Raw genomic sequence first — 20,136 nt, forward strand, 5'->3', positions numbered from 1 at the left:
GGGAACGGCAACTGGATCCCCGCGGAACGGGGGAACGGCTAGGGGTCCGGAACGGGAACGTCGCGGAACGAGAGGTATAACAAACACCCAAATAGTGCAATTTTTAGCTCCTTGTGTTTAAATACAAGGAGTATTAGAGTGCTTTGACTCTAATACTCACAAAAAACTCGTTTTGAAGACCATTCAACCTTGCTATGACTAGATGATGAGAGAGAGAGAGAGAGAGAGAGAGAGAGAGAGAGAGGGAGAGATTTGAGAGAGTGGGAGGGAGAGGAAGAGAGCTTGAAGGCTTGAAGCCTTGAGCCTTGGGAGAGTGAGTCTTGAGAGGGAGAGATCTTGAGAGAGAGGGAGAGAGCTTGAGCCTTGAGGATTAGCTTGTGAAGAGAAAGGGGGAGGGGGGTGCATTTTATGAGTCCTTGAGGCCTTGCACACTTTCAAAAAAAGCCCAAACATTTACTTCAATTTTTTCAATTTTTGCCAAATTTGTTTGTAGCCGTTGGCCGTTCCAGGGGCATTCCAGAACGGTCCGGGGGCGTTTCGGAACGTTCCGGAACGGCCGTTCCGGTTTGCATTGGCCACCCGCAACGTCAGACATTCCGGGACGTTCCGGAACGTTCGGGAAGGGAACTGCCCCCCAGAACGCCGGAACGGGGGCTAGGGGGTGTTCCCCGGTAACTATGGTCGAATCTCATCCAAGGAGCCACCCTCCTTGGGAATGAGGTAAATCAAGCCCTCACTCATGCTGTCAGGCATCTCACCTGTGTGCAGGATGTACTGAAAAGCGCTGCAGAGATCTGAGCCAAGCAAGTCCCAGTACTCCAAGAAAAAGCTAGGAGTCAAACTATCCTCATCTGGACAGCTACCACGGGGGAGTGCACTAAGAGCCTCGCGAAGCTCCTCTAGCTAAAGAGGTAGCTCAAGCCTCTGGCGCATCTCCTCAATCACAAGACAAGGCATATGTGCCCACACCTGCTCTCTGCATGCATCCTGCCGCTCGATCACGGTAGAAGTCAGTAGCAACTGCACGCATGTCCTCAGGCTCTAAAGCAACTGACCCGTCGGGCCTCCTCAACTGACTGACCTTGGCATGCGTATGCCTGGGTCCCACTGCCTCCAAGAAAACGCCTGTCACTCTGTCACCCACCTGGGTCCACTGAGATGCCTGTCGATCGAAAGCAAACTCATGGCGCCTCTCCTCTGTGCTAACGAGCTCCTGGCGAGCCTGCTGCAACCGCTCCTCCAATCAAACCTTGATTGTCTGGATGCTGCTCCTGCATCCTCTGCAGGGAAGCAACACCCTGTCGGAGACGCTGCTCCTCCTCTCTCGTTGCAGCCAAGCGAGCCGAAACCTCTTGAAGAAAGAATCGACTAAGCTGAGCGAGTGCTGAGGCCACTCTGTCAGTAGGACAATCCTGCATGTCTAAGCTATCTGTCCAAAGAGCCTCCACTCGCTCTCTGAGCGTAGAGTCCAACAAGACCCTCTCAGGGATGCGTAGCATCGTGCTCCCCTTCCTCTGCCTATCAATCATTGTGAGTATCATTGGTGCATGGTCCGAAAAGAAAGTCCTGGCCAGGATGCCAATTGACCCACCCAAATCACAGAAATAGTCACTGGTGTAGAAGTGATCTATCCGAGATAGATTCACACCTCCCACTCTGCGGTCCGAACGAGAGAAGGCCATGCTGTCTGGGGGCCACACAAAGCTAGAATGCTACCACACATTTGAAACCCGCAGTCACACAATCTCTCCCAAGCTGCCAACTCAACTCAATGCACAGTAGTATGGCTACCACCAATCCTGTCAGAGGGGTCCTCCAACATGTTGAAGTCACCCCCTATGCACCATTGCTCTGCCTGCGGCAGAGGCTGAACAATCTGAGACCAAAACTCTGCACGTGCACTTGCCACATTGGGCGCATAGATGTTCAGGACGCCTACTGTCACGTGCACATCTAACCCTATGTGTACGTGGACAAGCTACTTCATGACATGGGTTCAATTCAGTTCAGTCAACTTAGAAATAGGAAGTGATCTGGCACTTTTGTGAGTCTGTTCGCAAATCGTGCATGTCCAGGCAATTAGATTAGATGCATATCCTTTGATGCGCACAGCATGACCATCAGATTTCCATCAGGAGCATTTTTACAATCCATAGACGTATTTTCCCTATTTTTGACATTTTCCACTTATTATTTTTAAGTGACTTTTGTTGGGAACTGGGTAGGGCAAATTGAGCCAGGACATATATAAGAAAACCTAGCACTAGCACTTTCTGGCAAAAGAGACAGCAGGAACCCTTGTGTTCATCAGGCACCTTCTCAGCAAGGAAACCCCCCCCCCCCCCCCGGGCGGAACTCCTAGCGTTTTCAGCCACCAGGACAACCAGCGTTTTCAGCTTTGCATAGCCTCCAGCATTTTTGCATTGCAGTAGCCTTGTGATAGCAGACAGATCAAGAAGCCTAGCGTTTTGCATTGCAGATCAGCCCCAGTAGCAGCAAGACAGCAGATCAGCCCTAGTGTTAGCAGATTCCCCGCAGCAGACAGTTTTCAGCCTAGCGTTTTTGCATCAGCATAATACTTCAGCGTTTTGCAAATTCACCGCGACGGAACACCAAGAAGCACCAGCATTTTCAGTTTTCAACAGTCAGACATAGCAGTAGAAGTCCCAAACCTCACATATCTCACCATCCCGCAGCAGATGCTCGCCGCACAGTCAGATCCAACATAGTTTGCAGATTCAGCCCGGAAAACACAGATTTCAGCGTCTGCGTTTTCATGGCGTCGTCGTCACATCGTCGCCATCGACATCGTCATCAACATAGAGTCAGAATTCAGCAGACAAAGATTTGCAGATTTCAGCCCTTAGCGTTTTCAGATTTCAGCCCGTCTCATCGTGGTCCTCATCATCGTCGGCATTGTCGGCAAGTCCAAAGCATTGTAGAGATTTGTGCAATCAATAGTAGAACTGCTCTCGCCATAGAGAGTGGGGCCTTCGGAGGAGGGTTTGACAACATTCTGGTGTCGTATTCTTCTCTCTCTATCTCTCAGTTTCAGCACCTTCATTCACAGTGTTTACCACTTTGTTTGTGATCAGTTGCAATCTCTCATTAAAGGAACGGAAGGCTCTCCCTTTCGTAAGTAAAAGAAACCCTTGAGCACGGTTTGAAGCACTCATCTTGAGCAAAGTTCAACATTCACTTCCGCTGCACCTTACATTGATATCAGAGCTTTGGCAGTATTCTGTATCGCTCAAGGAAAGAACCACATAATTTTTTTTTGCTTGTTGCGGTTGCACATAACCCAAGACCTCTTGGGCGTGTCGATTCCTAATCGTGTTTTTGAAGAGTGACACGAAACCCAAGAAAGAATGGCTTCTCCAGCCTCCCTTGCTCTCTTCTCACTCATTGCAAGCGGACCGCACACTTAGCGGCCGGCCAATCAACGTGAGGTGGGAAAAAGCAACCTTGGTGTGAGCGCAAGGCCGCCAAGGGGTGCGCCCACAGGGAAGAGTATAGCTCGGGTGAAGAGAAGATCCTTCTCTAACACAGATTGCAAGCGAAAGAAGAACCGCAAGAACTCAAGAACCCAAGAACCAAGATCCACAAGAACCCAAGTTCCTTGTGAACTTAAGAACCAAAGATCTCAGTGTATGGTCATCACCCGAAGCGGAATGGATACTTTGCATGAAGGTGGTGAGCATGAAGAAGGTGAAGAAGAATTTTCCCCACCAGGAGGTTTTTCTGACCCTCCCCCTTCCCCATCTACACCACGGTTTGCACCAAATCCTATGGAGGCTTTGGTCAAGTCGATGATGGACATGATGGCAGAACAACAAGAAGCGACTCGCGTTGCGATGGCACAACAACAAGAAGCGAATCACGTTGCGATGGCACAACTAGAAAGAAAAGCAAAACGACAGGAAGCCATGGAGCGCGAAGCACGCTTGGCGGCCGAAGAACGAAAAGAAAGAAAAGCACAAGAAAGGAGGCAGCCGAAGAAAGACGAGCGGCCTTGGAGGCTGATCGTGAGGTTGAGAGAGACCTACACAGGCAAGAGTTGGTCAGACATGCTCTCACCTCGAGACCCGTGCCGGACAAAGATGTTGGTGGTTCATCAAGTCGCTCACGCCGAGATTCGGACTCCAACAACCCCATCACAGAGAAGATCACGTTCAGTAAGTATGATGGTAAGATGGATGCTAGTGTTATTCATTCTTGGTTGCATCAATTTAATGCTTATTTTGCTTCACCCTATGTACCTTGCCGGTGATGCCATTAATTGGTACCACGCATGACAAGAGGCACAGTTGGCCGTGCACCTAGAGGAAGCCGAGGATGGCGTGCCCCTTTCCTTCAATTGGGCCGACTTCCAAGACAAGCTCAAGGCGCGGTTTATGTCACCATAGTACCTAGCACGGTTGAAAGAGGATTGGCGCAATCTCAAGCAGAATGGTATGCCAGTCATGTCTTTTTCTAACCGTGTTTTGCAGCTCGACACCCAACTACGCAAATCAGATGATGAGCGCAAAGAGGCTTTCCTTTTTGGATTGGACGAATACATCAAGTTTGATGTAGAAGTCTTCGACCCCGCGGATCTCAACAAGGCGGGAGCAATTGCTCTCTCCCAAGAGATGAAGCACAACAAGGGTAAGCCTAAGGAAACCAAGACTTCAACAAGTACCTCTTAGACTTCGCAAAACCCTCAGAACGGTAAGAATGGTAAGAACGGTAACTCTTCTAACCAATCTTCCAATAGTCTCAGAAAAGAACTCTCCAAATGAACCTAAGGGTAAGGCTAACACAATTGCTAAACCTAAGCTCACTCCATATGAAAAGGTAGAACAAGAAATTTTAGGAGGATACATCACGGGAAGAGCAAAGCACTTATTGTAAGGAAGGTCGTTGTTTTCATTGTCACATTAAGGGTCACATAAAAAGAACATGTCCTAAGCTTGAATCTAAAGACACTAAAGAACCCACAGAACCCACTTCCTCTGTCAATGCAATAAATGAGAACACGAGTGAGACCCAAGTTTCTCACGATCCTCCCATTGATGAGTCTCTCATTAAGTGTTATGGTCATGTGAATGGTCAGCGTTTTGTCATATTATTTAACCCAGGTAGTATGCATGATGTGATTAGTGACTCTCTTCTCGAAAGAGCCCGCTTGGAGGTTAGCAAGATATCTCCTTTCGAGGTGTCGGGCTTTGCTCCCGGTATGGACTCTCTCATCACGAAGAGTGCCTTCATGTTTTGTTCACTGTTCAACAAGTGTCCTTCCGCATAAAATTTGTAGTCTCTCCTCTCTCAGGATGTGATATGCTTTTAGGCATTTGATGGTTTCACGAGCATAACCCTCTCATTGATTGGGCAGCTAATACGTTCACTTTCAATGCTAAAAGTGACTCTCCCATTGTCATTCGTGGAGAGTAAGTTGTTCATTCTTCACCTCTCATTTTTAATGTGCAGGCGAAGATTGACAGGATTCAGGATTCAGGAGACTCTCTCAGTCTCGTCTTCTCCACAGCAAGACACACATGATTTGGATGATAATGACAAGCATGATGATTTGCATGATCAAGATGTGATTTCTCACAAGCATGATGATTTGCAGGAAGATGATGTGATTGTTCACAAGGATGTTGGGTTAGTTGATACTTTGTCTAGTGAAGCTAACCTCATTGCAGATTCGATTAATCACGAAGAACCGATCTTGGCTCTCGAGTCGAGATCCAAAGAACCCCCACAGGAAGTATTATGTGTACGAATGATTAGTCAACACGCATTGTTCGAGTGTTTCATTCGTGATGCTCTCCTGTATTTTAGTCACCGTCTATATGTGATTTCTTTTCACAGGCATGACATTTTGTACGATGAGCACGATTCACTCATGAATGAGCACGAATGTTTTCGGAACTCTCATGAGAAGATGAAATGTTTGCACCCAAGGAATTCACATTCCATGTCTCTTCCTTGGCATGACACAGTACCCGAAAGAGCACAAGAAGGATTGAGCATCAAGCATCGGCATTTCCATTGTGATTTGCCATAGTTGATTGATTTAGATCAGGAAGTCGAGATTCGACCCCATTGTTTGCGTGTGTTTGATGGACAGTTTGGCACTCCGTCACTTTGTTCATCTGCATTGCATGCACATTTTTTTCGAAGGAATATAATTTTTCCAATCACTTTACATGGAATGGGTATGTTCATGTTTTTGTGTTGGGAGTGGTTTCAGGAATTTTCATCCTCGAAGATTCTTGAAGACGATAGCCGCATGACTTTGGACGAAGTTGAAGCATCGAAGGAGCCACAAAAGACTTTGTGTTGCATTTGGCGCAGCCCAAGAAAGCAAGCGTTGTAGACCTTTATGAAGTTCAAGTATCGCATGACCCACGCATCAGAGTGGGCCGGCGAAGAGTCCTTTCCAAGATTCCAGACGCTGTAGGCGATCTCCCTCGACGCCATACAGTTCGGTACCAGTACCTCACTTTGAAAAGGAGGGGATGTCATGTGCACATCTAACCCTATGTGTACGTGAACAAGCTACTTCATGACATGGCTTCAGTTCAGTTTAGTCAGCTTAGGAATAGGAAGTGATCTGGCACTTTTGTGAGTCTATTTGCAGACCGTGCATGTCCAAGCACTTAGATTAGATGCATATCCTCTAGTTGCACATAGCATGACCATCAGATTTCCATCAGTACTCATCAGGAGCATTTTTACAGTGCATAGACCTATTTCCCTATTTTTGACATTTTTCACTTATTATTTTTAAGTGACTTTTGTTGGGAACTGGGTAGGGCAAAATTGAGTGAGGACATATATAAGAAAACCTAGCGCTAGCACTTTCTGGCAGAAGAGACAGCAGGAACCCTTGTGTTCATCAGGCACCTTCTCGACAAGACCCCCCCCCCGGGCGGAACTCCTAGCGTTTTTAGCCACCAGGACAACCAGCGTTTTTGCATTGCAATAGCCTGGTGACAACAGACAGATCAAGAAGCCTAGTGTTTTGTATTGCAGATCATCCCTCGCAGCAGCAAGACAGCAGATCAGCCCTAGCGTTAGCAGATTTCCCGCAACAGACAGTTTTCAACCCTAGCGTTTTTGCATCAGCACAACACTTCAACGTTTTGCAGATTCATTGCGACGGAACACCAAGAAGCACCAACGTTTTCAGTTTTCAACAGTCAGACATCGCAGTAGAAGTCCCAAACCTCGCAGATCTCACCATCCCGCAACAGATCCTCGCCGCACGGTCAAATCCAACGTAGTTTGCAGATTCAGCCCAGAAAACGCAGATTTCAGCATCTGCGTTTTCAGCGCGTCATCGTCGCATCGTCGCCATCGACATCGTCACCGACATAGAGTCATTATTCAGCAGATAAAGATTGCAGATTTCAGCCCTTAGCATTTTTCAGCCCGTCTCGTCGTCGTCCTCATCGTCATCGACATCGTCGGCAAGTCCAAAGCATTGTAGAGATTTGTGCAATCAATAGTACAACCACTCTCGCCATAGAGAGTGGGGCCTTTGGAGGAGGGTTTGACAACATTTTGGTGTCGTATTCTTCTCTCTCTATCTCTCAGTCTCAGCACCTTCATTCACAATGTTTACCACTTTGTTTGTGATCATTTGCACTCTCTCATTAAAGGAACGGAAGGCTCTCCCTTCCGTAAGTAAAAGGAACCCTTGAGCACAGTTCGGAGCACTCATCTTGAGCAAAGTTCAACATTCACTTCCGCTGCACCTTACACCCACGAGGCAACCCTGAACCTGCATAGTGATCCACTGAGCCCTGCCTGGCACAATAATCATCTGTCCACAATGGCCTGGTACAAAGAATCCGCAATAGTCATACATACCCCGCCCTAGATGCCTCCAGGTCCAAATGTAGCTGACCAAAAAGTCTCATATCGTCCATGCAAAAGCTTACCACAACGTTTAATGCGGCTCTCACACAAATGATACTCCTGTAGCATAAGAAGGTCAATCTCTCCTCCCACAAGGCATCGCTGAAGCTCTTGACGCAGTCGGCCCCTCTGACACTAAAACTAGGGCCCACCTAATCCCTGTACGTTCGATGAGACGATGCTCATGGGAAGCGAGAGAGAACTGATGCTACAGCAGCACCTAACCATGCTATCTTCGAGGCAGGCTTGGATGGGGAGTAATCCGCATCCGAGTGTCCTCGAGATAGGCGTGACTACAAAGAGTGTCTAGCCCAAGCCCAAGTAGACCGAGCCGTGCCCAAAGCAACCTCCTCTATCCAAGAGTCCTCGCGTACGTGTACATAACATGGCGGGCTCTGCGTGTCAGCAAAGAAGTGAACCACAATGTGTCTACATCCTGCTGCGTCTGGAGGTGACAGATTACTTGGCCAACGGCCAGAGAGTCTAAAGCAAGTCTGTAACCCCTAGGTCTCCCATGTGATGAGAGAACTCTAGGGCCTGTGTCTGCAGCCACTCCAACACTGAGTCTATAGTCCACTCAGCCTGGTCCCTGCCACATGGGGGAAAAGAGAAGCCAACCGCTGAGTCCCAAGGCCTCTATTCCCCTAGCTGCAAGGAATAGTACATGAACTCTGAAGCAGGCTGCCTCAAGGTCTGGTGAGGGGTCGCCGAGAAACCGTGTAAAGTCATAGGCAAAGAAATCCCAACGGCGACGAATGTCGAAGCTCGTCAGACCACGTGGAACTGCTGCAAAGGGAGACGTCTGCACCAGAAGAGGGGGTCGCAAGAAAGGCTGTCCCTCTCTCGCCAAGCAACTTGTGGCAAAAGCGCTGCCAAGAGATCTCCTAGCAGCCGAGGAAGGTCCTGACCCTTGGGACGGCTGCGGGACTAGAGCGGAAGGAGATGAGGGAACCGGGGGGGAAGGGGGAGAGGGGGGGCGAGGGGGATCGGCAAAGGTAGGAGGGCGAGATGAAGAGGCAAAGGGAGGAGGGGGGGGGGGGGCCGCGGGCGGAAGAGGGGGGGAAACTCGGAGGGAGGAGGGGCTGTCGAGGGTGAGGCTGAGGTTGAGACTGGAGCAGGGACCTCGTCCTGCAGAAGAGGGTCAAAACGGTTCCCCGTGGGAGCCCACTGCTGCTAGGCAGGAGCCTGGGGACCACTCTTGAGTGCCAGGCTGGCGCAGTGGCCCTTGCCGACGTCGACCACGAACTTGCTGCCAGCCCTCCTTTGCTTGAGCCCCAGGTTTGGAGGGTGGCTCTGCCTGCGTACTCTGTGACTCTGCCTACTACTCTTGGCCAGCTCTTGGGGACTGGGGCCGAGCCTGTGGTGTAGGTCGGGGTCTCCTCCGTGGACAGGGCCATCACAAGATGGCCCATCTGTCGACAAATGAAACACTGATTTGGGAGACCCGAATACTCCACGCTCTGTCGAAACCAACCACCGCTCACCCGAGGTAGTAGGATGACCTTCGGGAGAGTGGGTGTCCCGAACCAGAACACGTATTCTGGGAATGCCGGCCGCCTTTGCAGCTATGGAGGCAGCCATGCATGGTGTCTCCAGGACAGTCCCAATCGCTGAGTCTATCTTGCGAAGGGAACTCCCTCCTCAGGCCGGGGAAGCAGACAGAGATGGGTAGGTCTGCCTCCTCGACAAGAACGTCAGTAGCTGGGCCGAAACCGTGGCGCCGTCGAAAATGTGCTCGAACTGCACGGATGGCCAGGGGGCTCATCGCAATGACCTTGGACGCCATCTCGGGAGTCTCGAACTCTATCTGGTAGTAGCCACGTCCGAGAAGCTGAACATCGAGAATCTTACCCACCTCTGCAAGAAGGCAGGCCTGAAGGAGATCGCGCACGTCCCCTCTGCTGGGTCTGGTGCCGAGAATCTTGCACATAACAGAGGTGGCATGGAGGCGCACCACCTCTGCCTCTAAACTTGCTTGCTCTGTCCGCGAAAGAGCAACTCGGATGGTGGGTTCTGCGGGGTAGGGCAAGGGGGCTTCAGTGGAGTCCCTCTTTGGCGGAGCAGAATCCTCCATCAATGTCTGCTGCTGTGAAGACGGGCGAGGCCAAAGGCGAGCGAGAGCGTCGAAGAAGAGGCTGAAAGGGGCGAAATGGCTGAGCCACTACCATTGGGAAATAACACCCAAGCCAAGCTCAGGTGACAAGACCAGCGAGCAGCGAAGGACAAAAAAAAAGGGGGGGGGGGGGGGGGGGGGGGGGGGGGGGGAAGCGATGCAGGAGGGTAGGGGGTAGCGCGAGCGCAGGTGGGCAGCGGCAGGCTGGCTGTGCGGGCAAGCGGGCGGGGACAGAGGGCAGGTTGTGCGGGCACGGGACAGCTGGTTGGGACAGAGGGCGAGACCGCAAGGGTAGGGGGAAGCGAGGGCGGGGGGCAACGCGTACTGCTTGGCGGGAGGCTTAGCGATGGCGAGGGAGGAGCGTGAGCGTGAGTAGCAGCGAGTCGAGCTCGTCCTATTCTCGACAACCCTCAAGCACAACATTAGAAGCCAGCTGACAAGAATCGACGCGACTTGCAGCTAAAGAAAGATGATTGAGTGCTCTTACGGTTTGAGAAGGCAGGCCTAAGGAAACGAAAGGGAAAGGAGCGTACTATGGCCCTTTCCAAATTCAAGAGAAGATAAATGATGTTTCCTTCGGACTGAAGTTGCCAGATACTTGGAAGATTCACAATGCTTTTCATGTGGTCTATTGAAACATTTCAAGGGTGACGTGCCAGTTGACATGGAGCTTGAGGAGCAAGGAGATTCTCGTTCAGGAATAGATACTGGCTCGCCAGGAAAGGAAAGAGAAAGGTAAGGTGAACGCCGGTCTTAGTCAAGAACTATCCGACATTGGATGCGAAGTGGATGGAGGAGGAGGACCTAGCACATACTCCTCAGATATTGGAACTTTACCTCGAGGTTTTCGGTCTAGCTTCAACTATTCCGAGAGATCTTGGAGATCAACAAGATTGAGTCTAGTGCAGATGGAAGTGCACAAGCGGGGAGTCACTCCACTCATTAGTCACAGATTACCCAGATGGAATAAAGTCACTGATTTTTCCTTTGGATTTTAGGGATACTGATGAGCTGACAGTATTTTGCTAGATGACTTTATGTAAGAAGTACTTTGAAATGGAAATTCCCGAAAGTGAATCTAATGTTTGAGTGCTCACTCATGTGGTTGTATTTGAGGGCAGGTTTGAAAGACGAAATGACTGCAGCATTTCGGTCTTGAGATTATATGGACATCGCAATAAGAATTAGTTAATCTGACATCACAAAGGTCCGGTGTGGATCTAGATGCGATTGCTAAACACGTTGCCAGGGATCATAGTCCTCGATCTCGATGGATTCTATGTGATTTGATGCTCGGTGACTATCATCTTTGTGCAAGTGCTAGATTTGTGTCATCTACTGCGTGGGTACTTAGAGTCAGTGTCTACTGAACTAGTTTATGGCTTATGTTAGATTTTGCAGGCGTAATAGAGGGCGATTACAATTCTTTCAAGAGGGGGGTATGTCACAAAGTGATGACATGGCATGACAACCTAGACAAATTACAATGAAAATTGAAAGACTATAAGTTATAAGCATAGTCATAGGGAACGCCCATTTTTGGGTTTCCCGTCCCCACTTACCGTTCCACCCTCTTTTTTACACTAAAAATTCATTTGAGCCTCGTCCCCTGTCCCCACTCCTCAGGAAGCGTCCCTTGTGACTACGGTTATAAGTTGTAACCAACTTATGGTAACCCATCCGAAGGGGCCAAAGGGACAAAGGAAAATTAAATTGCGTTGACATGATGACGTGGCAGACTGTACGGATTTCCGTGATTTGCGTTGGCTGCTTTTGGGGGCAGTTTTTAGACTAGATGCTTTTGGGATTGATTGCTTTTGGACTTACTGCTTTTGGATCTCTGGAAGAGCCCTTGGGGCCTCATACTATAGAGCATCTGGATGCAGAGTCTAAGAGTAGAGGTCCCTCGGGAGTTGTACTTTGTTGATAAAGAAATATCGAAAGGGGCGCAAGACTTTGGGGCCAATACCTCTGGGAACGGAACTACGCCGAAAGGGGCGCTAGACTTTGGGGCCAATACCTCTGGGCACGGAACTATGCCGAAAGGGGCGCTAGACTTTGGGGCCAATACCTCTGGGCACGGAACTACGCCGAAAGGGGCGCTAGACTTTGGGGCCAATACCTCTGGGCACGGAACTACGCCGGGCCGTGTCGACTCTCTTTCTCTCTCTCTATTAAAAGTTCAGTGGTTTTGAAGTTTCTATTTGTGTGTTGCTATTGATTTCTCGCTTAGAGTGCCCAAGCCTATTGGTCATAGTTACAGGGGACGGGGGGGACGGGCCCTAGGGCCGGGGGACGGCCGTAACCGGGCCGGTAACGGCTGGGAAAGCCGAGGGACGGACGGAAAACGAGCCGGACGGGTGGGTCGGACCGGGGTCGGACGGACCGGACGGGGACGGCAGGGGTCGGATTCAAAAAAATGGCCGTTTTTGACCGTTTCAACGGCTCTGTGCAGCCCCAACTGCCATATTTTTTAAGCCTTGGCCCTTGGGAGGCTATAAAAGGCTCCCTTGGGCCTCTTAATACTCATAGTCTCAATGCTCAATGCTCATTCCATTTCCCTCAAGCTCAAGGCTCAAGTTTGAACTTTGAAGCTCTCCTCTCCCTCTTCTACCCACTTTGAAGCTCTCCTTTACTCTCTCTCCACACAAGCTCTCCTCTAACCCTTCTAACTTCTAAGCTCTACTCTCTCGAGTCTCTCCACCATCATGTCATCTCAAGCCAACTCCACTTCTCAAGCCGCTTCTTCTCGAAGGAGGCCCGCCGTGCAAACGCGGTCGTGGTGGGATGAAGTCGACTTTAGCTCGCGAGAAGAGGTTGGATCTTGTTGAGAAACTCACGGTGTATGAGGTTGCGGAAGCGGCCAAGAGGGGCCGTTTTGTTGCCGTTGATCCCTCCGCCACGGCGACACCACGAGAGCAAAGGGAAGCCAACCTTGACGACATCTCTCGAACCTTCAAGAGCCATGGATCTACACCGTCCTCTTCCCTTCTGCATCGCCAAACCACTCTCAACGAAAATTGGAATCCTAAATTGAAGGAAGAGGTGGATAGGTCGGTTGCCCGATTCTTCTTCCACGACCACATTGCCTTCCATGCTTCGCGGTGAGTTTCCCTTGGCATATACACATTGCAATCTTCCATTTTGTATTCATAATGGGTTATAATTTCTCGACTCTCCATACTAACGCAACATGCTCTATTTTGTGTGGATAGGTCTCCATACTTTCGAACCATGGTTACGAAAATAGGGGAATATGGCTCCTCTTATGTGCCACCTTCATCGGAGAGGCTTCGCACCACCCTCCTTGACAAAGAGAAGCTTGCCGTGGAGCAAGCGGCCGAAGCAACAAAGGATTTGTGGGAGACCAATGGCGTCTCTCTTCTTGTAGATGGATGGAGCGACACCCGCAAGCGGTCCATCCACGGGGTGGTGGCCTACTCTCTGGGGGAGATGTACTTTGTGGAGTCACATGATGCATCTGATAGTGGCAAGGCCGCCAAGATGCTTGCTGCGGAGTGGACAAGCACCATAGAGATCACCGGCCCGGAGAATGTCCTTTGTATGGTTGCAGATGGAGAGGCGTCAAATAGGGCAGCCGGAGCTATCATTGAGGGCATGTATCCCAGCATCCATGTCACATTTTGCATGGCGCATTGCCTCAATAACCTCCTCAAGGACATAGGAAACTTGTCATGGATTTCACCCACCATTGGTGACGCCTCTCGAATTGTCTCCTTTGTGCTCAACCATCAAAAAGTGCGCCATGAATTCTCAAAGAGGAGCCACTTGTCTTTGCTCAAATATTCAGAGACAAGATTTGCATTCAATTGGCTTATGCTAGGCCGCTTGTCTACATGTGGCGGAGCCTTAAGGGGCCTCTTTCTCAGTGATGAGTTCCAGGCCATGCAGGAGTCTACATCAGCAGTAGGATTGAAATGCCGAGAATGGGCCGACGACGCCGCCTGGTGGGAGGAGGTGAAGACTCTTGACGCCATGGTCAAGCCTATTCTACACCTACTTCGAGTGGTGGATGGCTTGCAGCCATGCATTGGCAAAGTCTACGAAGCCATGGATCGGATGATAGAGGCACTTGAGAAGCTTGTGCCTGACCCTCTTCAGTATGCGGAGATTCATGGCTTGTGTGAGTCGAGGTGGAATGGATACTACTCTCCACTTCATGCGGCAGCTTATGTGCTTGGCCCTGAGTTTCAAGGAAGGCGTCAAGAGACCGACAAGGAGGTGAGCAAAGGATGGCGGCTTGCATTGGAGCGCCTTGAGCCTAGCAGTGACATTAGGCGCAAGATTAGAGACGAGCTACTCAACTACAGGCAAAAGAAGGGCTCCTATGGATGTGTAGATGCACAGCTTGATCGCAACAAGATTGGCTCGGTTTTGTGGTGGGGGGACTATGGAGGAGATAGCCCACATTTGCAGCGCTTGGCTGTTCGTGTCCTTAGCCAAGCATGTACCACTAGTTGCTTGGAGCAACTATGGAGTGTGTACAGCCACATTGCCTCTAAGAAGAGGAATCGCCTTGGGGTTCAGAGGGCCAATGATTTGGTGTTTGTGAGCGCTAACTTGCGCATGCTTGCCAAGAGCGTCACACACAAGGCAGATCCTTTCACTGAGTGGGAGATGGCACAAGAGAATCCATCTATGGCCGATACTCTCTTGGAGGAGCTAGAGGAGGATTTCGAGCCTCAATGCGAGTCTCCCGAGCTGGAGCCCTCATACGTTGCTGACGACCTCGACTACGACGACGATGTGGAGATTCAGCAGGCGAGCACTTCTTGAGTTTGATGATCATTGATCACTCGACTCTCGAGTCTAGACTCTTGAGTCTACGACTCTACCTACTACATAGCCCTTTGTACTTTTTGTTATCCTTGAGGCCTCAGGCTTGTCCTAAGTCCTTTAGGCTTTTTGACTCTTGAGCCCTTGTGGCATGCACTTCTCATTTTGTATCGATCGATCATCGATGTTTTATTAGCACATTTCAGCCTATATGACTCGTGTTTTTTGGTCTATTTAGTGTAAATTTATGGTCATAGTGATGCTCTATGTGTGTGGCATGTGTGTAGGTCAAAAAATGCCAAAAAAACTCTTTTTTTTTTGCCGTTCCGACCCCCGTCCCCGTTTCCTGACTTTTGCCGTCCCGACGACCCCGTTCCCGACCCCAACCCACCGTCCCATGTAACTATGCTGTTGGTATCAGAGCCTAGGAAGATTCTTCTTCTACGAAGGATCTGATCCCTTTTGCAACACACATGAGTTCTCGAGTAAAATCTGACAAAAACGACCTCTCTGCTGGGAGATGTAGAAAAGTTGAATCCCGGTGCGGAATTTGAAGAAATCAATGAAGCTTTAGGCGAATTTCTCGCAGGGAATTTCACCAGAGTGGAGAACAAAATGTCAATTGCTTGTTCACACGTGTAAAAAGGTTGATGAAGTACTCCCATAACGCGAAATATGCGAAATAGCTCTCGAATTACTTGTTGGATGTGATTCACTTGAGATGACGAGAGGCCATTAATTCTCCTCTCAGGTCGGGACTAAAGCTAAAAGAAAACCCGAGTGCAAAAAAGTGGAAACTGTATTCACAGAAAAAGCTAGATAGAGCTCTTGAAAACAAGGTGAATCAGTTAATGAAAGGCTTAAAGCAATCTCGGAAGAAGAGGACATTGGCCGATTTTTCCAGTTATTTGGGTTGGCAGTCCACCTTCGAGGTGGCAAGCAGATCCAAGAAGCGTGTTCGTTTCAAGGATGACCCAAATTTTTCTTCGTCTTCAGAGAGTTCCGACAGTTCATTGTTCTCTAATTCTAGTGAGGATGAGACAAGGCGGAAGAAGCAAAGAAAAAGCAAGAAAAGCAAATTTCTTGAAAAGTCTCGAAAGCATGGGAGGCCATCTAGCAGTTTAGGTAAGGAGAGCTCATCCTCTTCTAACAATGAACAAATGAGCAAAAAGACCAAGGAGTTCAAGGAAAAGGGTTAGGTCGTCAAGTTTGACACGTTTTTAGGCTACAAGTACGCCCATCAAGCCCTTGAGTTTATACAACAGTTTGACGCCGCCCTCTCGCAAGGTCCTCCAAGGTGCGAAGGGCGGCATCTTACTTGAAAGGAAATGCACAGACATGGTGGTCTATTCTGTTGTTACGCAGAGTAGGACCTACGACATAGGTAAAATTCAAGAAAACTTTCACGTCAACCTAGATATCAAAAGAATATGAAGATGACATCATCACGGCTTGAAATCATTTGAGAATGACTAAGATATCTTGGATGACTACTACCAGCGGTTTGAGATACCTTTTTGCTAGTGTCCTCGTATTGAAGGATCACTTTGAGGGACCAGATTGAGCAGTTTTATTGTGGCTTGCCATAAGAGATTGGACAGTATTGTCTGCAACAGAAGTCTTACTCTATTGAGAGACTTATGGGACATGCTAAGCAAGGTTTTAGAATGCATGCCAACTCATTGACTTAATATCAAAGGAGTCCGGAGAAGTAAGGGAATCAGAAGATAACGCATCTGACGGTTTTGACGAAACAAGGGAATCAATGGATGGTTCCTCAGAAAATTCAAACGATTGAGATTGAAGGCCAGCGAATAGGGGAGGCCAGCAAGCCTACCAACAGGTCCAGGGCACACGAAAAGAACATAAAGGCAATCAACTGGTAGATCAGAGAATTCGAAAGATTTAGATTGAGGTGCCAAGGACAGAGGAGGCAAGCAGGGCTACCAGCAGGTCACAAGGCACAAGAAGAACAGAAAGGTAAGCTAGGTCCCGCGGATAATTTTGTCAAGGGTACTTTTTGGCCCTCGATACAAAGTGGATGGAGGAGAAGAACATCACAAATTCTCTTTAGAGAGAGTTGTACCTTGAAGCTTTTGGGCGATTAGCAATGTCTATGCCAAAAGTTACCGATGAATCAGTAGGTTGAATCTGGTGCGTGCGGACTGCATAAGAGGGGAGCCACTCCACTCTATGTCACAGATTGCCTAGATTGAATAAAGTCACTAATTTCTCTTTGAGATTTTTGCGGTACTAACGAACTGACAATATTTCGCAGAATGATTTTATGAACAGATGTGTACTAAATTGAAAATTTCTTTAAATTAAATGAAAACATGTGCTCTTTCATTTAGAGGCATGTAGAGAAAGATAAAATGTCTCTAGCATTTTGTATGATGAATGATTTGAACTTAGTGCATCTAGACATCTATTAGAGACCAGAGAGACCTGGATGTGATGGCTAAGTGAATGAGAACTGAATGTGAACAGAATTAGATTCTAGTACATCAAGATGTCTATCTGGATGAGATGACCGGATACTGTTGTGAGTGCACCAAGAGTTCTAGAAGGATGAGATGGCTGCACAGTGATCTAGGTGCATCAAGAGTTTGGGATGAAATGAGATGGCTAGATTTCATGATTGAAACACAGTGCTCAGTGTGAACTAAGTGTCTGATTTTGTGGACTACATGCTATGTGGATATATTGTCTTGTGCCCCATACCGAACATGACTTTGTGGTGACTCTTAGTATTAGTATGGCTTGAACCAAAGACCCCTTCGCTGGTGAACTTTTAGGGCGGTGACCTCTCAAGACTTGGTCGCCATGCAGCTACCTTACCAACTGCTGCCCAATACACATGGAGAGAGAGAGAGAGAGAGAGAGAGAGAGAGAGAGAACAAAGTCCTCACCAGTGAGTGAGTTGTAGCTCATGTCAAGGATACGCAATGATGTCAATCTGCAAAGACCATTTGGAACTGCCCCAATCAGTCCATTACTTCCAAGGACAAGTGTTTGCAGCATGGAAAGCACATTAAAGGAGGATGGAAGTGAGCCAGCCAGCCGATTAGAGCTCAAGTCGAGGGAGACGAGGGTTGTGAGGTGACCCAACTGAGTGGGGATGCTTCCAGAGATGGAGTTGTCAGAGAAGTTGATGAATCGGAGCTGTCGGAAAGTTGCAAAGCCATCCCACATTATGAATTCAAGCTGGGAGCTAGCAAGAAGAATGGAGTCGACCCAAGTAATGGAAGCATCTCTACTGCACGTGATTCCATACCAGTTGCAGTAGTCATTCCGGCTGTTGGGCGCCCACGAAGCGAGCACAGAGAGAGGGTCCTTCTTCACGATGGTTTTCTTGAACTCCAAGAGCAGATCAACATCTGCTGCAAGTGTGAGCCAGCTCTGCAGGAAAGCACATATTGTGAGGCAGAAGCAGCATACTGTGTGTGCTGTCCTCTTGCCCATCCCATTCAGGGTTTAGCTCTAAAGTACCCGATGCACAGAGCCAGCAGCACCAACGAATTCGTTTTCATCAAGACTTGAATTTCATATTGCTTTCACACACGGTTCGCCTACCTTGGTAGGATAAAGAGAGATAGATCTAGCACAACGTGCCGGACGACAGCTTTGGCAGCCACAATTTGATGCTAGGGAATCTTCCTTGGCTGGCAGGCAATATTGAGCACAACATCTTCAGCTGCTGGTCGGCCAGTGATTGGAAGAGCAAAGCAATCCACTGATGGCAAGAAGCGCTCGCACTTGTTGGCGGAGGTGGGACGTGGCCAAAAAAAACATGGGCCGTGTAGGCAAATGCCCCTACGAGATGCCGTTTAGCTGGCCGGTTGGAGTAGATGGGCGGGAGAGAGATAGATTGCGCACATGCATAGCGCCGACCGGCCCTAGTCGCCTGGAATCTCAATCGGCCGGTTTGGCCACTTTGCACACATGCACCGTCGGCCACAGTCATACTGGACACCACCTGTCGTCAAGCATGCACACATGCTGCACATCCGGCCCAGAACCGGCGGACTGGTTGACTGCGCAGCCACAAACTAGAGGCGAATAGCCCAACTGCGATCAGCTCAACTTCGACCCAATGGCGAGCAGGGGCAGGCAAAAAGTCGGAGCTTGCACATGCAGCGACAGCTAAAAATAGCATGGAATTGTAGGTGCACCGTTGCAAACGGCTAGGGGAGCCTCATTACTTTCCGATACCTGTGGTGGATGCATGTTCCAGCTGCGGTGCGCTATTGTCCAACTTGGAGGTGGGGTCACCTGGAATCTCCTCCGGCCGGCAGCTGAATTTGCCTGCATGTGCGTGGCCTGAGAGAGAGAGAGAGAGAGAGAGAGAGAGAGAGAGAGAGAGAGAGAGAGAGAGAGAGACAGAGAGAGAGAGAGAGAGAGAGAGAGAGAGAGAGAGAGAGAGGGAGTTTCAATGAAGAGTTGGGATCATAGGTCTCCATTATTCCTCATCCTTCAGGAAAGACTCTAAACCCATCAAAATGCAACACTGAAATTTTTTCAGCCCAGCTTGGACCAATTGCTATCATGAAAACTTTGGGTGTTTTCATTGTATTCACACTACATAAGGGGTGAGCCTTTTCTAGTTTTATACCATTTATCTGGGTAGAAGCCCATTAAACATACAAGAAAAGTTGTAGCATTGCAACCTGCATTGCAATTAGCGAATAGCCAATAATCTCTTTGTTAGATAGTTTGTTGCATCTTCGTGGGGTTAAGAGTTTAGAGCTAGCCCATATTCGGTACCGAAAAGTGCCTAGTCATCCATGTTTAGAGCTAACCCATATTTCGTATTGGAAAGTGCCTAGTCGTCCACATTTTTGAGGGTGGGAGAGTTTTCATTTTTGTGGCAAATATGAAATTAAAATAATGCTTTTTGATCCATTAGCATAATGCCACAACTATAGCACATCCCCACATAAAGAGCTTTAGTCATCCTTACTATAGTCACTACATTATTAATACACCATGTATATTATATTTGAAATTAATATACTCTCAAATCAATCGAATGCATGATAGCAAGAATGTATGATTACGGGTCCTTCGACCTCCACTATGAGACTGCTAACAAGAACAACTAGAAAAAGGTGCTGCTTGCAGTGATAAGTGTTGGCTTGGCGGCCACACAGTGTGTTGTGGCAGGGCTCTCTCCTTGGTGGCAACCCCAAGGCAGCCTTTGTCCACTTGGTTCGGTCAATTTCAGAGTGGCACCCTTTATCAGCTGATGTAAAAGTTCCCTTGTGTTTTTGGTGATTGTTGATGCCATAGCTCAATAGGAGCATGGATTTCAA

The 20,136-nt window shown here is 48.8% G+C and overlaps 1 protein-coding gene across 2 annotated transcripts in view; it reads right to left on the reverse strand.

The window, feature by feature from the left end:
* Positions 1 to 18,457, reverse strand: part of LOC147457372 (uncharacterized) — a 35,840-nt gene extending 17,383 nt beyond the window's left edge. Inside the window, exon 1 of one of the 2 annotated variants that reach the window (XM_086512264.1) lies at positions 17,734 to 18,457. In XM_086512264.1, the coding sequence (XP_086368390.1) occupies positions 17,734 to 18,286 (553 nt within the window). In that variant the 5' untranslated portion in view covers positions 18,287 to 18,457. The remainder of the gene's footprint in view (positions 1 to 17,733) is intronic. The other variant, XM_086512263.1, reaches the window with a different exon arrangement.
* Between the last annotated feature and the right edge of the window lie 1,679 nt (positions 18,458 to 20,136).

Source organism: Adiantum capillus-veneris, chromosome 5 (assembly GCF_014529385.1).
Source record: "Adiantum capillus-veneris isolate H3 chromosome 5, ASM1452938v2, whole genome shotgun sequence".
Classification (NCBI taxonomy): domain Eukaryota; kingdom Viridiplantae; phylum Streptophyta; class Polypodiopsida; order Polypodiales; family Pteridaceae; genus Adiantum; species Adiantum capillus-veneris.